This window comes from Dasypus novemcinctus, chromosome 2 (assembly GCF_030445035.2).
Source record: "Dasypus novemcinctus isolate mDasNov1 chromosome 2, mDasNov1.1.hap2, whole genome shotgun sequence".
In the NCBI taxonomy this organism is placed as follows: domain Eukaryota; kingdom Metazoa; phylum Chordata; class Mammalia; order Cingulata; family Dasypodidae; genus Dasypus; species Dasypus novemcinctus.
Genome location: NC_080674.1, coordinates 170,350,845 through 170,369,967, shown reverse-complemented (window position 1 = coordinate 170,369,967; position 19,123 = coordinate 170,350,845). Strand labels below are relative to the sequence as shown.

The 19,123-nt window shown below is 46.8% G+C and overlaps 1 protein-coding gene across 2 annotated transcripts in view; it reads left to right on the top strand.

Moving 5' to 3' along the window:
• The window catches only part of CCNJL (cyclin J like), a 63,197-nt gene that overhangs the window by 15,601 nt on the left and 28,473 nt on the right, over positions 1–19,123 (top strand). For both annotated transcript variants that reach the window (XM_023591344.3, XM_071210919.1), the window contains one exon: positions 9,964–10,177. In XM_023591344.3, coding sequence (XP_023447112.2) covers positions 9,964–10,177 — 214 coding nt within the window. The remainder of the gene's footprint in view (positions 1–9,963; positions 10,178–19,123) is intronic.

Genomic DNA, 19,123 nt, shown 5'->3' with positions numbered 1-19,123 from the left:
AGCCCATATGCCTGGGCTCCATCGCAGGGATTCTGTTCAGTAAGGTTAAAGGGGGGGGGAGCGCCTTCATTTTAAAAACGGGTCTCCAGGAAATTCTGGTGCTAGTGGTCAACCGGCCCCAATTTGAGAAACCCTCATCTGTAGCTCTCTAGGGGTGTGGGGCCCTGCTGGGCGTGACAGGGCAGGAGGGTGGTTACCCCACTAGCCCGCTGGGGCACGCACGTTAGGGTCCAGGTACACAGGAGTATCCGCCAGGGGAAAGGGAAGACTGGGACAGCAGATGGACGTGTGCAGGGAAGAGCTGCGGAGGCCACGGCACAGAGTGGGGAGAGATCAAGGATTGGACCTGGTACTTGTAAAAACCCTGCCTTTAAGGGAGGGGGTGCTAAGGGGTGGGGTGGGGGTCACATCCCTAGACAATGGAGAGCATGGGAGAATACGGGGCATCCCCCTAATTGAGACGGTATAAAGGGTTGTGGTGATATCGGAAAGCTCGCTGAAGTGTGGACGTCGGGGGCATTTTATAGAAAGGCTGGGCGAGTTGCCGGTGTGCCTGGAGGGGCCCGCGTTGCCGTGGCCACTGCGGGAGGTGTGTCGAGAGCGGCTCGCCCCGCTGCAGAGGGCTGCTGCGAGCGTGTGGTGGAGCAGGAGAGGAAGCTCAGGCCGGGCTTCAGCAAGGGGGGGTTGTTACTGGCACTGAGTCTTCAAGTGCCACAGGCCGCCCTCTCCAGATGTCGAAATCCCCTCAGAGATGTTGATTCTTTACTGAAAATGCCTCCTTGGGCTTCATGAAGCAATCAAGGTGGAGAGGGGAAGGAGGGTGACCCCACAGCCTTGCTGGGCCTCCCAGGTTGGGGGGAGGGTATGTTGTGCTCCTGAGGCCTCTGAAGAACCAGCCTCCGCTCCCCACCCCCAGCCCTTTCTCGTTCCCTTTCAAGTTGCAAGTTTCCACTTCCTGTTGGTCACCTCGGTTGCACATGGTGTTTCTTCATGTCTTGCTTGTCTTTGTTCTCAGGCAGCTGTGACCTCTTTGGCTGTTGCTCCAGCAGCTGGCCCGGCCCCTCTGGGGAGGCAGCAGGTGGCAGCAGTGAGGATGAGCATGGCGGCAAGCTCCGAGGGGGAGACCCAGGGTGATTCTCCCCCAGCGGCAGGTGTTGGGAGAGCCCGTCCCTGCAGTATGTGCAAACCCCAGCCACTTCTCCTGATGCCCAAGTCCAGGGCTGGCCACTGCCCGGCCACGTGTGACCTTGTGCAGGTGCACGCCGCTGCCTGCTTCTTGGGTACTGTTGTACCACTGCTTGGGCTCACCTTAGGAGGGTGGGTGTTGGGATGGCGCTGAGGCACGTACTAAACCTGAATTGTGTTACAGTTCTAAGGGGGACATAGCCCCCTGAGACAGAGAAGTGGGGGCGTGGGTGTGTGCAGAGGAACAGGGCTGGGAAGGCATGTACTGGCATGCCAGCAGACCCACGGTTATCTCCTGGCAGGGTTGCAGGGGATTTTAATTATATTTATACATGTTTGTAGCTTATACAATTTCTATAGGAATCAGGTATTACATAATCAGCTAAAGTAAGCATTATTTGGGGGGAAAAACAATAAGCTATCCCCTGGAGGCCCGTGTTCTTATCCTCTGTTTAGAGCACTGGAGTCGGAAGACCCAGGTGCGAATCCACCATGTATTAACTGTGGCTGAAAGCACGTTGCTTAGCCTCTCCGAGCCATCCTTGTCTGGAATATTGGGATGCTGATAGTCAATCCCTGCCTCATGGACCTGGTCAGAGGATTAGCGAACAAAATATACAGAAAATGCTCAGCATAGAGTCTGGAAATGATAAACTTTCAAAGTATTTCATGTATCTGGAGAGGGGTGTTTTTGTTCTTTTTAAGGGTTGGGCATGGGTTGGAGATTCACTCCTGGTTCCAGGCCCTGGACTGCCCCAAGGCAAGGCATGGGCACTTGGCTGCCCGGAGCTTCTGAGAGCCTGGCCTCAGGCAGTTTCTCCTGACCTCCTAGTGCTGCGGCCACGTGCGAATTCTAACCAGGGCAGCTCTGCAGGTGGAAGCTGCGGTTCTTAATCTCAGCAGGCTTTTCAGTAAGTCTCTAGGCTTAGGATCATCAAATTAGTTGACACAGAGCCAGGGATTTATGTCAGGGTCTGGCCTTGCAGATGCACTGGCGTTTCATTCTTCTCTAAAGCACTATTTTTCAGAGCAAGCTGTGTGGTGTGTTGTTATTCTGCATTTCCTGAACCCCCCCCCCTCAAAGAGGAGCACTTTCCTGGGCTTAATAAATTTATCCTAGATTTGCCCAAACTTAATAAGCTTTTTTGCTGAAGAAATGTTTCAGGGCCTTTAATGGGCTAATATATATATAATTGCTTTTAGGAAGGGGCAATGTGGTATGCAGTGTTTCCCAAACTAATGGCCTACAGAACCCTTTTCTTAGGGAGCATGTCCTGGGACTGGTGTGCTACGGAGCACACTTTGGGAAATATTGCTCTCGAAATGACTGATAGTTGCTCAGTCTATAATTCTTCCTGCAGCTCCCAGTCCTCCATAAACACTGACCTGGTTCCTCCTTGGAAACCCCCTTGTTATTGGGTAGATTGAGGCATTTGCCACACTAAGGCAAGATCTGAGCTTTCTCTTTCCCCTGGAATTCAACTCCCCCAGCTGAATTTCAGTCTTTACATGTATTTGAAATTGCCCATTATGTTGAGGAGTTTTATACAACCATAGGTCAGGATCAAACCATTTTTTCCTCACCTTTTTTTTTTTTTTAAAGATTTATTTATTTATTTCTCCCCTTCTCACCCCCCACCCTGGTTGTCTGTTCTCTATGTCTGTTTGCTGCGTGGTCTTCTTTGTCCGCTTCTGTTGTTGTCAGCAGCACGGGAATCTGTGTTTCTTTTTGTTGTGTCAGCTCTCCATGTGTGCAGCACCATTCCTAGGCAGGCTGCACTTTCTTTTGCGCTGGGCGGCTCTCCTTACGGGGTGCACTCCTTGCGCATGGGGCTCCCCTACGCGGGGGACACCCCTGCATGGCACGGCGCTCCTTGCGCACATCAGCACTGCACATGGGCCCCTCCTCACGGGTCAAGGAGGCCTGGGGTTTGAACCGCGGACCTCCCATGTGGTAGACGGATGCCCTAACCACTGGGCCAAGTCTGCTTCCCTCCTCACCTTTTAAATGAAAATATTATTTGCTATTCCCCCAGTTTGGAGGTCTGGATAACTATTGAGTGTTCCTTTTGTGTCAGGTTTGAGGTCACAGAACTGAACGAGATAAACCCAGTCTCCAGCTTCATGACATTTTCAGTCTAGTGGGGAAGGACAGTACAAGTGAACGAATGAATGAATGAATTAAAAGTCTTGGGTGTTTGGGAAATTTCTGATAGGAACATGACCAGGGAACAGTATTCTCAGAAAATGACTTTTAAGCTAGATCTGAAAGAAGAGTGGGTTAATAATGAGAAGCAAAACAGCTTCAGAGCATCAAGTGTTAAAAATGAGCACTCTTCTTCCTCCCCTAGTGTGAGAAACCACTGGTGGCGCCAGCCATTCAGAACGTGCTGAAAGCCGGAGCTCTTACAATGCGCGTGACCTTCACAGGCCTCTGAGGGTTAGCCTCGACATGCTGTCAGAACGTGTAGACTGTATTTTCTCCCCGTCTGTCCTGCAGTGGGCATAGCCTGGGCTCCCCTGGACGATCTCTGCCCAGAATTTCTGGCAGTGGGCTCAGGGTCTGTTTAGCTGCGCTTTGGGCTTGCCTCACCTCTCCTCCTGGCTTAAGTGAGGAGAGTGCTGGCGCCTCCACGCTAGGTGGAGGGGAGACACGCGTCCTCTCACCCTCCACCTGAAATCTTCAGCAACCTGTCCACACTGCCTGGCTGCCTCTGGCTTAGGGGCTTTGTGTGAGTTGTGAAAGGTCCTTGACCTTTCTCAGAGTGTCCTCCTGTCCAGATAATCTGCTCTGTGTTTGGAAAGCCCCAGCCAAAGCTGTTGAGCAGCAGGAGAGTGATTTCTGTTTCCAGAGGAGTCCAGCCCGCCAGGTACTCCATCCCCCAGACCGACTCCTCTAGGTCAGAAGTGCTTGACTCCCCCGAAGCATCATGTGGCTTTCCCACTCTGGAGGGCAGTTACCCGGTTGGCTACGCCAGGGAAGGATGCAGGGGAAGGTGAGGAGACCTGCGGGAAGAATGTAGAGGACCACAGGTGGAGGGGAGTCCCGCAGCTGGTGTTTGCTCTGATCACACCTGTGCTCATCACAGCAGAACGCTGCATTCATTCATTCATTCATTCATTCATTCAGCAGATAGCCATCAACCCTTACTGTGAGCCAGGTACTGGGGTACAGCTAAGACCAGGAGAGAGATGGGGCTCCTTCCCTTGCAGAGAGCACATTCAGTGAGGGCGTGGGGACAGTTAATAAACGAGTGTTCCCATCAATCAACAGCAGTTGGGAGTGTGCTAAGCCCGGGGAGGGAAGTGCACGGCGTGCTGGAGGATGGAGTCAGGGACCGCCTCCCTGAGAAGTGGCCTGAACAGAGCCGCAAATGGAGAGAAACAGCCCACAGGTCCACAGTAGGGGGCTGGGTGAGGTCGTGGCACAGCCTCACAGTGGAATGCGCTGCAGCTGCAGCACTCCGAAGGGGCAGTGGGAAGCGGTTGTGGATCGGGATCTGTTTTATGAGACACATCTAAATGATTTGTAAAGCTTAGTAGTACTTATCTCTATATGAGGGATTGCAAGTGATACTCTTTTCTACTTGAAATTTGTCAGCAAACACATAATTCATAATCAGGAAAAAAAAGGAAATGAAAGATGACTTCTTGGAGGGCCTTGGGGGGCTTTGTGTCTTGGTTGGGGGAGCGTCTTCCCGGGTTGTGAGGATAAAGTGGACTACTCAGCGCAGCAGCAGCTGACTCTTGTTATTATTGATGGACTCATTTTATTAAAAGGATGGTCGGGGAGCTCTCAGGGAAATTTGAGCCAGGCCTTAATGCCAGTGGGTTTTTAGCCCCTCTCTCTCCATTTTTTTGTCAATACGATACAATAACTGGAATAATAAAGCAGTTATATTGAATGTGCACACAAAATCCAGACAGTGTAGAAAGTGTGAAAATGAAAATTAATGGTACTTTTTATTAATATATATCAATATAATAGATTTATTAAAAAAATAAAGTGTGAAAATGAAAAGTCAGGGAAGCAGATTTGACCCAATGGACAGGGTGTTCACCTACCACATGGGAGGTCCAAGGTTCAAACCCCGGGCCTCCTTGACCCATGTGGTGAACTGGCCCACACGCAGTACTGATGTGTGCAAGGAGTGCCGTGCCACCCAGGGGTGTCCTCCACATAGGGGAGCCCCATGCGCAAGGAGTGCGCCCCTGCAAGGAGAGCCGCCCAGCGCGAAAGTAAGTTCAGCCTGCCCAGGAGTGGCACCGTGCACACGGAGAGCTGACACAGCAAGATGACACAACAAAAAGAAACACAGATTCCAGGTGCCGCTGACAAGAATACAAGCGGACACAGAAGAACACACAGCGAATGGACACAGAGAACAGACAACTGGGGGGCGGGGGGAGGGAAGAGAAAAAAATACAAAAGAAATCTTTAAAAAAAAAGAAAAGTCACACATAGCCCCAGCCTTCTGAGGTAACAACTGTTAGCCTTTTGGTGTGTATCTTCTAGTTTTTTCCAGCCAATAATTAGTACTTAAAATCATCACCATCATTACAATTTAAATAACTGTGTTAACAAAAGCAGGTTTCGGAAGATGATTTTTTTTCTGAACTCTGTAACGGCCACCTGTGCTGGTGCCCTCGCCTGTTCATCTGCTCATTTCTGGGTGTACCTGTGTTAGAGATGCTTTCCTGTCTGGCTCAGGTGATAAAGGGCCAGCAGCTGGTGAGCCAGGGAGGCAGAGGGGAGAGTTGTCAGGACACGCACCCAGCCTGGTGCCACCCAGCCCTCAGGCCTGCTGAGGGGAAAGTCACCCTGCCTGCTGCCCACCCGCGCTGGCTACTGAGTGCCTGCCAAGTGCCTGCCGAACCTGGGGAGAGCTTCCCCAGCCAGCCGCGGGCTGCCCTTTTGTTTCTGGAATCCAGGCTGCTCTGCAGAAGGGGCTGGCTGCGTGCGGAAGGGGCTGGCTGCGCGCTCCCTGGCCGCTGCAGCCTTCGTGCTGTCTTGGATCAAGAGTGCTTGGGGAAGAATGTGGCTCCTTAGAGCAAAGTCCTTGTAATGAAGACCTCTCCTCCCTAATTGGGGTAGGGAAATGGTCAGCTGGGCTCTCAAACAGGACAGGCACGCTGAAGTCCCACATTGTTGTTTCTTTGCCAGAGTCGCCTTCTGTGAGAGGCGGGAAGTGGCTCAGGGCCACTAATTCCATTTGGTTTGGGGCCCCTGTGGAGGGCACTGATAGGCAGGTTTCCTTGGCTGCAGAGGAGCCCCGGCCGCAGCTGGAAACCCTCAGGTAGAAAGCTTTATGCCACAATGCTCAAAGCAGGGTCCCGGGAGCCTGGCAGAGGCAGGTAAACCCAACGTGTCTCTGGGGTTTGGTTCGCCAGCTGGGGGGATAAGCACTCACACTGGTTATGCCACCGTCATGTGCCAGATACTTTACATCTATGTAGCATGACCCCCGTTTTTCAGGTGAGGACCCTGTGTTTCAGAGTTAACATGCCCAAGATTAGTAGATAGTGGAGCTGAGATTCCAACCCAGAACTGCCAGCTTCACCACCAGTGCCAAGCTGCTCCCCCAGATGTGGGAGGGTATGTTGGGCAGAGAGGGACATCCTTGTATTGATTTCTTTTTTTTTACTCATACAGGTATTTTTTTTGAGCACCTGCCTCTGTGCCAGACACCAGACTGAACACCAGGCGAAATAACCACAGCCCCTGCTCTCTGGAGCTTAGCATTTAGCAGGAAGAGATGGCTAAAGAACTAAACATTTTTCCAAGAGAACAGCATGCTAGGAAAGGGAATAAGGGGAACCTGATTTGGAATGATAGAGTCAGGGAAGGCTGACGGATGAACACAAAGGGATGGAAAACATCCAGGCAACTGTTCGGGCTTTCAAAATCCTCCCTGCCCTTGCGGCAGGCCTTCTCCCGGAATCCTTACTCCTTGCCTTCTGTCACTGCCCATTCCAGCCCCCTTAACTTTGCTTTTATGCACTGTGTCTTCCTTTAAGACTCTGCTCAAGGCTATGGAGTCTTTTCTCAGGAAGATGCACAGAGACAGATGTTCGGTGTGGTGCTTCGAGCTGTCTTTTCCCACTTGGCGTAAGGGAAAATCCAGAAGGAGTTGAGCTTGGCCGAGTTGGGGAGGGAGGGAAGTCAAGACTTTGCATTTCTGAATTCTTGTGTTTTGGGAATTTGAAGTACATTGATGAAAGCAATGTGGTCCCGGCCATGGGTCACTTGGCTAATTTCCAGCAGCTGCTGGCTGTGGGACACCAAGGATCTGTGCTTGTGGTCAGCCTCTTGTCAAGGGCCTGAACTTAGAGCACTGTGCAGCGTGCAGACTTGTGGGGCTGTAGTGAGGGAGGGGACCCTGCTGGGGTTGCTACAGCCTGACATTGGCTGCCGCTGGCTGTCCGGCCTTAGACCGGGAGGGGGCTGGTCTAGAGATCTTCAGAGACAGCTGCTCTGACCAGGGGGAAGCCCAGCTCTAAAACCTTCTGTGGCTCCCCACTGCCCTCAGAGCAAGCCAGATATCTTACAGGACAGACAGCTGGGGTCCCACCCACTTTTCCACCCTGCTTTGTCCTGCCCGGCTGGCTGATCCACGTGCCCCGGATTCCCCAGATGGGACACCTCTGTGTGCCTTTGCTGTTTCTCCTGCTGAGCATTCTTCCAACTGGCAAATTCCTAGAAGTCCTTTTGAAACTTGGCCCCACCTCTTCTCCTGAAGTCCCCACTGACCTGCTCCTGCACAGAGTTGCTCAGACCTTCCCCTGGTCCGGGGACATTCTCTCCCTACCCCTGCAATTCATTCCTTCTTCCCTGCCTCCCTCCCTTCCTTCATTCCTTCAGCAGCTGTTTATTGGGCACTTAACTAAGTTTAGTCATACCAGGAAATAGCAAAGGGCAGGGGCAGATGCACACTCTGCCCTCAAGAAGTTTACAGTCCTATGGTAACCACATCAATTCATCAAATAATGAAAATGAAGAATATGCAAAGAAGTTGGATGTTTCCTTAAAGAATTTAAGCTGGAGCTAAAGATCTTCTCCGTGATTTAACAACAACAACAAAAAAGGTAGAAAAAAGGGATGCTTTAAAAGCTTCTAGCCTAGATCTGTTGCTAGTTAAGTAAAGCCCTGGGCTTAAGGGACTTGTTCAAACTCAACACCCTTCGGATGTAAACATAAGGGAGATGAAATAATGTGTTCAGTTCTCGAGCATTCTCCATGAGCCAGGCTCTGGGACTACCAAAATCACCAAATCCTGACCAGAAAAAAGGAATAATGGAGGTGAAATTGCACCCTCTCACTTCGCGTCCACAGAGAAGTCTCCCTTCCCTCAGAGAAGGTGGGGTCTCTCAGTGCTCACAGCTCTCCTTGGTAGAGATTGCCACGCTATTATTTGATTGCCATCTCTCTTTTACTGAACTATTAATTCCCCGAGGGTAGACGGTGTGTCTACTTTTTTATAATAGCTTTTTTGAGATATAATTCACAGATCATAAAATTCGCCCTTTTACATTGTACAATTCAGTGGTTATGCAACCATTCCAACTATCTAATTTTAGAACATTCCATCACCCAAAAAAGAAACCCTCTACCCATTAGCATTCCTCCCTAGCACCAGCCCCTGGTGACCATTAATTTATTTCCTGTTTCTATCGCTTATCCTGTTCTGAACATTTCATGTCAGTGGAATCATTCAGTATGAGGCCTTTGGTATCTGACTTCTTACACTTAGCATAACGTTTTCAAGGGTTATCCATGGTGTAGGACGTATCAGTACTTTATTCCTTTTTAGGGCTGAATAGCATCCTCATGTGTGGACATGCTACATTTTGTTCATCCATTCAGCAGTTGACGGACATTTGGGTTGTTTTTCTACCGTGAATAATGCTGCTATGAATGTTCATGTACAAGTTTTTTTGTGGTCAAGTTTTGCATGGACATCACATTTTCATTTTTCTTGGGTATGTACGTAGGAGTGGAATTGCTGGGTTATATGGTAACTCAAACTTTTTGAGGAACTTCCAGGCTATTTTCATAGTAGCTGCACCATTTTCATTCCCACCAGCATCACATCCTCACCAACAGTTGTTAATGTCTGTTTTTTCTCTTACTTTGGACATCCTTGTGGGTGTGAAGTGGTATCTCATCGTGGTTTTGATTTGCATTTCTTTAGTACTAATGATTCTGAGCATCTTTTCATGTGCTTGCTGGCCATTTGTATATTTGTATTATCTTCTTTAAAAACAAACAAAGACGGTCCCTCACAATCTCACCCACAGAGGGAATTAAGCCAGGGACCCAGAGAGGTGTGCTAGGTGCTTTGCATGCATTTTCCATTTAATCCTCACCTGTTGAGGGGGAAGCACAGCTTGGCTGAGTAATGGAACGACAATTTGCATGCAGGTCTCCTGCTTCAAGGCCTACCTTCTTTTATGGCCTTGTGTATCTCAAAGAGCAAACCTTTCACGTGTGGTGCCTGCCTTCTTTGAAACCCTTTTACTCCTTCGCCTATCTCTGGAATCACGTGGCTCCTGGCTCTTTGATGAGCCTGTGCTTAGAGGGGGCTTTTAGGAGGTGGCGCGAGAGTTTCTGAAATAGAAGTTGCTGCAGTGGGGGACTCCAAGGAAAGCCGACGGGTACGGCGGGATCCCCTGCCTGCAAACCAGTCAGCTGGCCAGCCCCAGCGTGTCACGGTCCTGGGGCATCTGAGGCTTTCAGATTGCAGCCCTGACCCCCATTCTGCCCTGTCTGTCCTCCAGGAACTGAAGCTGCCCGCCTTCCGAGCCCACTCCCCGCTCCTCAAGAGCCGCAGGTTCTTTGTCGACATCTTGACCCTGCTGAGCAGCCACTGCCAGCTCTGCCCCACGGCCCGGCACCTGGCTGTCTACCTGCTGGACCACTTCATGGATCGCTATAACATCACCACCTCCAAGCAGCTGTACACCCTGGCGGTCTCCTGCCTCCTGCTCGCAAGTAAGTGGAAACCCAGTTCCTCTGCCATCTACTCGCCTACAGTGAGCCTTTGTTCCCTAAGATCATTGTACGTTCCAGTGGGCTTTGCAGAGCTTCTGTGCGCATCCTTATCTAAGTGTGAACTACATTCACAACTAGCTCTTTTTTTAGCATATACAATGTACCAGGCTAAGCTGAGATTTTTCGTTCATCTTAGTTAATCTTGGTATTAATTAATTCACACAATGTCCTAAGGAGTCAGTTACTCTTAGTGTCCTCATTTTACACAGCACAGAGAGGTTAAGAAACTTGCTTGGGGTCAGCTAATATAGTGGCAGGCAAGATTTGAGCCAGGACTACCTGATGCAAGAACCTGTGCCTCAACCCTATGCCACCCTGCCGCCACGTGCTCCGAACATGCTGAAAGGGGACTGTAGCAACCGATATTGTCAAAGGGTTAAGAGGGAAGCGGATATGGCACGAGCAGTTGGGCACCTGCCTACCATACGGGAGGTCCTGGGTTCAGTTTGTGGTACCTCCTAAAGAAGACGTGCAAGATAATGAGTTGATGCAATGGGCTGGTGTGGCAAGCTGTCGTAACAAGATGATGCAACGAGGTGATGCAACAAGATGATGCAATGAGGAGACCCAATGAGAGACCCAACAAGCAGGGAGCAGAGGTGGCTCAAGTGATTAGGCACCTTCCTCCACATGAGATATCCCGAGTTTGGTTCCTGGTGCCTCCTAAAAAGATGAGCAGACACAGAGAGCACACAATGAGCAGACAGAGAGAGCAGACAGCAAGCGCAAACAATTGGGGGAGGGGGAATAAATAAATAAAATAAATCTTTAAAAAACGAAAAGGCTTTAGAAATGTGACTGTTTGATCTGGACCCCAGCAGAGGATTGGTAATATCATCCCTAGTCCTGGGCAAAGCCCTCTTGGGGTTTGCATCTTCCAAGGAGGCCTCACTAAAAACAGCTTTGGTGGTCTGTCTTCCTCGGTACAGATGACTGTGTCAACGTACTGCTGCTTGAGTGATCTGCTTAGAACACAGGCTGCCATGCCACCCCGCTGCTTAAAATCACCCCCATGGTTTACCAATGGTCTTAGGATAAAGAGAGAACCTATTTCTTTTCTATTCTTTTTTTAAATTGAGGGTAGAGATCACTGGACAGGAGCAAGGTTTAAAACAATTTCTGAAAAGCTAATCAGTAGCCGTCACCTGCCATGGCCTTGGGTCCACAGGGCACTGAAACGCAGGTTTCCATCTTTCTGGCCTGAAGCATGCGAGAAGGTAGCTCTGGGTGGGTATGCTCAGATACGTTCAAGAGCAGAAAGGTACTGAACTTGTCTGTGCCTCGGTATCTTAACAGCTCTGTACCGCAGTTTCCTCCTGTAAATTGGGGTAATAGTGATATCTGTCATATAGGATTATTGTGACAACTATATGAGTTAAAGTAACTAAACACTTAGAACAGTGCAGATGGGTGAAAAGTATTGTCAGGTAAGCATTTGGTATTATTATTTCTGTCAGGATTGTTCATTCTTTTTAAACTGATATTAGAATGAAATTAAGCAGTGTTTTAAAAAACACAACACATTTTTATATTTCAAAAATAACTAAACTCCAATAAATAATTTTTAGAAGTTAAAATTAAAACAAGACAAACCAGGATTCAAGACTGGAGTTGCTCTCAGGGTGTCAGTCTTTCTTTTTTTTATTGTTTTTGTTTTTATTTAGTTGTGGGTTTTTTTGTTTGTTTGTATCTTTCTTCTTTTTTATGCTTTTTTTATTTGTTTGGTTTTTATTTTTTGTTTTTGTTTAGTTGTGGGTTTTTTGTTTTTTTTTTTTGTTACTCTTGCTTTTTTACTCTCTAGGTCCTGCGACTTCAGGTCTTTTCAAATAGACCTGGCTTTCTATTCAGGGTTGAGTTGCTGCTCTTAGTAATAGAATTTCTGACCTCCAGATAGATATCAGTATACTTAAAGTAGACAAACAAATAAAAAGAACTTTTTGTTAGAATTCGGAAACATGTTCAAATTGGTGACTTCTCAGACTACTTTCATAAGATAATTTTTCAGAAATTTAAAAATAGTTTCTAATAAATTACCCCTAACAAAAACCTAGACCATTCACCATTAAAAACTTCCTTTTTGACCCCAGAAAGAGAATTCCAGGCTGCTATTTTCAATTTTTATATTTTATGTTATTGTTATGCCATGTTAAGTCTTTAGTCTTGATGTGTATACCTTTTACAAGATCAGTAGTTCTTTTTCTTCTAGTGAGGAAATTCCTGAAAGTGTGATTGGCAGTTTTAAGGGAAACACACTACTGGGGAGAGGGAAGACATAAAATAGTGTATTTAGCGACACTGACTACCTATGGGTTTTTTTGTTGTTTTTTTTAACCGTGGACTATAGTTTACATTATAACTTACACTCTATCCTGCAGAATTTTATAGGTTATGACAAGATATATAATGACTTCTATCTGTCATTGCACTGTCATGCAGGACATTCCAATGTCCTTATTCTTCCCTCTCGTTCGCCTTAGAATCTATCATAGACACTGCCTTTGTATCAGTGATAAAAGTTCTTCCATTGCTAAAATAATAATAAGTCTATAATAGAATAATGAATCTACTCTAGTCCATTGTTCATTCCCTGATGGTGAGGATTTTGGCATGGTGATGTCCACTCTCTTTGTAATTGAGAGGGGGCTTAGATCCCATGGGGCAGATGGATGGAACTGTCTTGCTTGCAGTTGCAGACTCTCTCTGTTCCTTGGGATGGTCATTGTCCATCATCATCTCTTTGTTAGATGTCCTGGGTGAGTCCAATGAATTGGAAAGAAAGTAGGTGTTCCAACTCTGCTGAGATTCAGGACTCAACCTATGGTTTTAAAAGTTTAAACAAATGGTACTGGCAAAAGGAAAGATATAAAGACCAGTGAAATTGAATTGAGAGTTCAGAAATAGACCCTATGTCTATGGCCAACTGACTTTTGACAAGGGTACTCAATTAGGAAAGAATAGTCCCTTCAACAGATGGTGCAGGTAGAATTGAATGTACAAATGCAGGGAAGCGGACATGGCCCAATGGATAGGGCGTCTGCCTACCACATGGGAGGTCCGTGGTTCAAACCCTGGGCCTTCTTGACCCATGTGGAGCTGGCCCATGCACAGCGCTGATGCGCGCAAGGAGTGCTGTGCCACGCAGGGGTGTCCCCCGCGTAGGGGAGCCCCACACACAAGGAGTGTGCCCTGTAAAGATTGCCGCCTAGCGTGAAAGAAAGTGCAGCGTGCCCAAGAGTTGGCCACACACATGGAGAGCTGACACAGCAAGATGATGCAACAAAAAGAAACACAGATTCCCGATGCTGCTGATAAGGATAAAAGTGGTCACAGAAGAACACACAGCGAATGGACACAGAACAGACAACTGGAGTGGGGGGAAGGGGAGAGAAAATAAATCTTAAAAAGAAAAAAAAAGAAAAACAGCTATAGGATAATCTAGGGACTGTGTAACAGTGATTTTGGTGGTAGATGAGTATTGAGTTAATAATACAAATACAAGAATGTTCTACTACAAGTTGTTAAGAATATGGTGATATATGGGGAAAATACAGCTAATGTAACTTATAGCCTATAGTTAATAGTAATATTGTAATATTTTTGTAGCAAGGACAAAGAAGATACTATATCAATGCTAAAGGTAAAAAAAAAGAATATGGGATTTAGCTTTTTGAGATGTAAATAAAATAAAGCATTTAAAATTCATTTTCTTCACCAAAAAAAAGAAAAAGTACAAATGCAAAAGAATGAAGGGGGTCCCCTATCTCACACCACATAAAAAAATTAACTCAAGATTGATTAAGGACCTAAATATAAGAACCAGGACTATAAAACCCTTAAAAGAAAATGTAGGGAAGCATCTTCAAGACCTTATGTTAGGCAGTGGTTTCTTAGACCTTAAAACAAATGCACAAACAAAAGAAGAAAGAAAAAATAGATAAATGTGGGATCTCCTTAAAATTAAACTTTCCTGCATCAAAAAAAATTTCATCATGAAAGTAAAAAGACACCCTAGAGAATGGGAGAAAATATTTGGAAATCATATAAGGGTTAAATATCCAGTGTTTATAAAGCATTCCTATAGCTCAACAATAAGAAGACAGCCCAATTTAAAAATGGGCAAAAGATATGAATAGACATTTCTCCAAAAAAGATACACAAATGGCCAAAAAGCACATGAAAAAATGCTTAATATCATTAGCCATTGGGGCAATGTAGATCAAAAACTACAATGAGATTTCATATTCACTAGAATGACTGTTATTAAGAAATGGAAAATTACAATTGTCAAGAATACGTAGAGAAAAAGGATCACTCGTTCATTGTTGGTGGAAATGTAAATTGGAGTGGCCACTGTAGAAAACAGTTTGGTAGTTCCTCAGAAAGCTAAGTATAGAATTGCTATATGACCTGGTATAGCAGTTTGATATGGTTATGAATTCTAAAAATAGATACTGGATTATGTGGATTATGTTTGTAATCTGGTCTGTACCTGGGCATGATTGAGTTATGATTAAGGCTTTGATTGGGCCACGTCATTAGGGTGTTGAGGCCCCACCCCTTGGTGGGGACAGACTCACAGAGAAAAGGCATGGCAAAGGACAGAGTTGAGGGTTTTTGATGTTGGAGTTTTGATATTGGAGTTTGATGCTGAAGCCTTAAGTGGGAGCCTGGGGAAGTAAGCTCACAGAGGAAACAGAAGCAAACCCAAGGAAGAGATGAACCCTGAGCCCAGGAAGAAGCAAGCCCTGGGAAGAGAGGAACCCTGAAACCAGAGAGAAGCAAGACCCTGGAAGGGAGGAACCCAGAAGCCTGAACCCTCCCAGATGCTAGCAGCCATCTTGCTCCAACACATGAAGATAGACTTTGGTGAGGGAAGTAACTTATGCCTTATGGCCTGGTATCTGTAAACTCCTACCCCAAATAAATACCCTTTATAAAAACCAACCAATTTCTGGTATTTTGCATCAGCACCCCTTTGACTGACTAATACACCTGGCAATTCTACTTCTGAGTATGTGCTCAAGAGAACTGAAAGCTTCAACTTCAACAGATATTTGCACACTCGTGTTTATAACAGCTTTATTCACAGTTGCTCAAAGATGGAAGCAATGCAAGTGTCCATCAATAGGTGATGGATAAACAAAATTTAGTGTATGCGTACAATGGAATATTATTCAGCTGTGAATAGGAACAAAGTTCTAATACTTGCCACAGCATAGATGAGCCTTGACAATGTCATGTTTTTGTTTTAAGATTTTTTTTCTCCCCTCTCCCCCCTCCCCACCCCCATTGTCCTCTCTCTGTGTCCTTTTGCTATGTGTTCTTCTGTGTCCGCTTGCATTCTTGTCAGTGGCACCAGGAATCTGTGTCTTTCTTTGTTGTGTCATCTCGTTGTGTAAGCTCTCTGTGTGTGTGGCACCATTCCTGGGCAGGCTGCACTTTTTTCATGCTGGACGGCTCTCCTTGTGGGGGTGCACCCCTTGGGCGTGGGGCTCCCCTATGCAGAGGACACCCCTGTGTGGCACGGCACTCCTTGCAAGCATCAGCACTGCATGTGGGCCACCTTCCACACAGGTCAGGAGGCCCTGGGTTTGAACCCTGCACCTCCCATGTGATAGGCAGGCACTCTATCGGTTGAGCCAAATCCACTCCCTAACAATATCATGTTGAGCAAAATAAGCCAGACACAAAAATACTGTATGATCTCACTGATAGAACATAAATAGAATAAGAGCAAAGTCACAGGATCAGAAATACAGGGTGACAGAAAAGAGGTTAGCAGGGGCCAGGAAGTGGGTAGGGAATGGGGATTTAAAGCTTAGCTGGTATAGAATGTCTGTTTGAGGTGATGATGGTGATGATAGCACGATACTGTGAATGTAATTAACACCACTGAATTATATATCTGAATGTGGTTAAAGGGGGAAATTTTAGTTTGTACATATGTTACTTAAATAAAAATTTTTTAAATCTTCCAACCCTATTGACAACTGAAAATATTGGAAAATGGACTGTATACTGTATGTCAGTGTTAAATTTCTTGAGCTTGATAGTGGTACTTAAGGTGGTTACATAGTGAATGTCCTTGTCCTCAGGAAATATACCTGAAAGTGTTAGGTAATGAAGCATGATGTGTACAGCCTACTCTCAAATATTTAGAAAATAGAGAGAAATAATGATATAATAAATGTCACAAAATGCTAAAAGTTGGTAAATCTGGGTATGTGGGTGAGGGGGTATATTGTGGAAAGTCTTACTGTCTGATGGCTTGGACCACTGTTTCCTGCATGCTGAATCAACAAGTTTTTGTGAGATCTGCGTGAATGGAACCACTGCCAGCCTGCACTAAAAGGGACAGAAAGGGGACAGATTGAAGGGAAAATGACTTCCCAATTTAGATACTTTTGTTCTTTTTCTTACCTAGTTCTAGCAGGAATTTCTAGTACAGTATTGAATAGAAGGGAAAGTGAGCATCCTTGTCTCTTTCTTCATCTTAGGGGGAATTTTTTTTTTAATAGCAGTTGTAGCTTTACAGAAAAAAATCATGCTAACAGTACAGAGTTCTTATATACCCTTCCCACACTCAAATTTCCCAATTATTAGCAGTTTGCATTAGTATGGTGCCTTTGTTACAGTTGATGAAACAATATTATTATAATTATTAGGGTTCACTCTCTGTTGGACAGTTCTATGGTTTCTTTTAATTTTTTTTTCTAGTTATATGAATGCCACCTAAAATTTCCCATTTTATCCACTTTCTGTTATACAATTCAGTGGAGTTAATTATGAGATGTCTTTGACATCCAGTGTTTTCTTTTTTTAAAAAAGATTTATTTTATCCCTCCCAGCTCCCCGCACCGCTGCTGTTTGTGCTTGCTGTCTGCTCTCTGTGTCCTTTCACTACACGTTTGGTGTCTGCTTGTCTTCTCCTCTTGTCTTCTCTTTAGGGGTCACTGGGAACTGATCATAGGACTTTCTGACATGGGAGAGAAGTACTCTATCGCTTGAGCCACCTCAGCCCCCTGCTTTGTTGTGTCTCTCATTGTATTTTCCTCTGTGTCTCTCTATTGTTGCGTCAACTTGTTGAGTCAGCTCTCAGTGCTGGCCAGCTCGCCACACAGGCCAGCTCACCTTCACCAGAGGCCCTGGGGACCAAACCCAGGGACCTTCCATATGGTAGACGGGAGCCCAGTCACTTGAGCCATATCCCTTTCATGACATCCAGTGTTCTATCCTTCAAATTCAACCAAATTTTACATTCTCCTTCAACAAATGATGCTGGGAAAACTGGATACCCACAAGCAAAAGAATGAAATTGGATCCCTGCCTCACACCATATATAGAAATTAAGTCCAAATGGATCAGAGACCTAAATATAAGAGCCAGACTGTAAGGCTCTGAAGAAACGTTACCTTCTCCTCCTGTCCTGGTTCACTACATGCCTCTGGTCCCTGAGACCCGCCGAGGCGGTGGGAAGACGGGCCCGTGTTTGCCTGCAGCGTCGCCTCTTCCTGGCCCTCTGCCATGATCCCCAGGGTAGTGATGACCCAGCTCGAAAAACACGGCTTCGGTGTTGTCAAAGTTCTGCCTTGTTTTCAATCCCCGCCCCTTCCACCTGCTATTGCTTATCATCCCTGTGGCTGGGACGCTTACAGCCTCCCGGTTTGTGATTTTTCTTTACCTCAGGCCAGCTGGGTTTCATGTGTTATACAGAGGAGCCAGACTTGCTGGGGGTCCTGCCTGTTTGCTATTCCAAGGTCCCAAGTCCACATCCAGCTCCCTTTTCTCTTGGGAAGAGACAGAATGGGCTTCGCGTTTCAGGCGGCCCGGGAGAAATCCGCACTGTGGCCTGTGGCCTGCTGCTGTCTGTGATCTCTGGGCTGCATCGAGGCCTGCTGGGGCAGGGGAGTTATATTTCCGTGAGGCCATGGCGGTGCTCCCCCAGCATCTGCCTGGGGAGCTGGGACGGGAGGCACACACTGGAGACTCCTTTGTGCTGCACCATGGTAGAGGGAGGGGGCCATTCAGATGGAGAGGGAGCCGCCCCCTCGCACGTGCGGGGGGGGGGGGGGGGGGGGGGGGGGGCAGCAGCCAGCCTGGGGCTGCGGGAGCGGACTTTTCAGGACACCTGCCATATGCTCCCGAGGCCCAAGGAGAGAAAAGTTTCCATGACAACCTGAAATCCTCTTCATCCCTCCCTCCCTCTTCCCCAGGCTAACTGTCAGCCACCAGGGGGTCACCATGCCTCCTTGGGAAATTTAGAGTTCTAATTTGGCACCAAATTATTCCTAGATTAAAAATTGCAGGTTCTTCTTGCCCCCTCCACTTGTCAGTTCTTGGGTTTTTAGAACTGCTTCCAGAAAAGGCACAGATGAAATATTTTCACCAATTTACGGTCCCCTGTGCCCTCCGTTAAAAAGCGGGCAGTCAAAGGTGAATGCCTTTGGGCTTGCAGAAGGAGTCAGAAACAGCAAAACTTTTAGATCATGCCACGGTGGTTATATGGCAAAGCCGCCCCTTTGTCTCTCTGTTATTTGCAGTTTCAACCTTACAGGGTAGAATCGTTGCTTATCTTACCTTAGTACGGGGTAGAACCATAAAATAAACTTTTAGTAGAGCCACCACTTCTTTAATCTTTCATCTTACACATCAGCGCCCCCCTTTGCTAAAAGGTAATTTTGACAACACGGCAGCCCCATGACTTCCAGATGAGTTGGTTTTGACTGTGAGCTGTAATAATTGTTATCATAGTGGCAGCAGCTTCTTACTTTCTGACCCCGTTCTGCTTGTCTGGCCCTATGCCAAGCACTTTACATACTTCACACCAAATTCTGAGACCAGCTTATTATTTGGTTATACTGTCATCCTCCCATCTTATACATGATT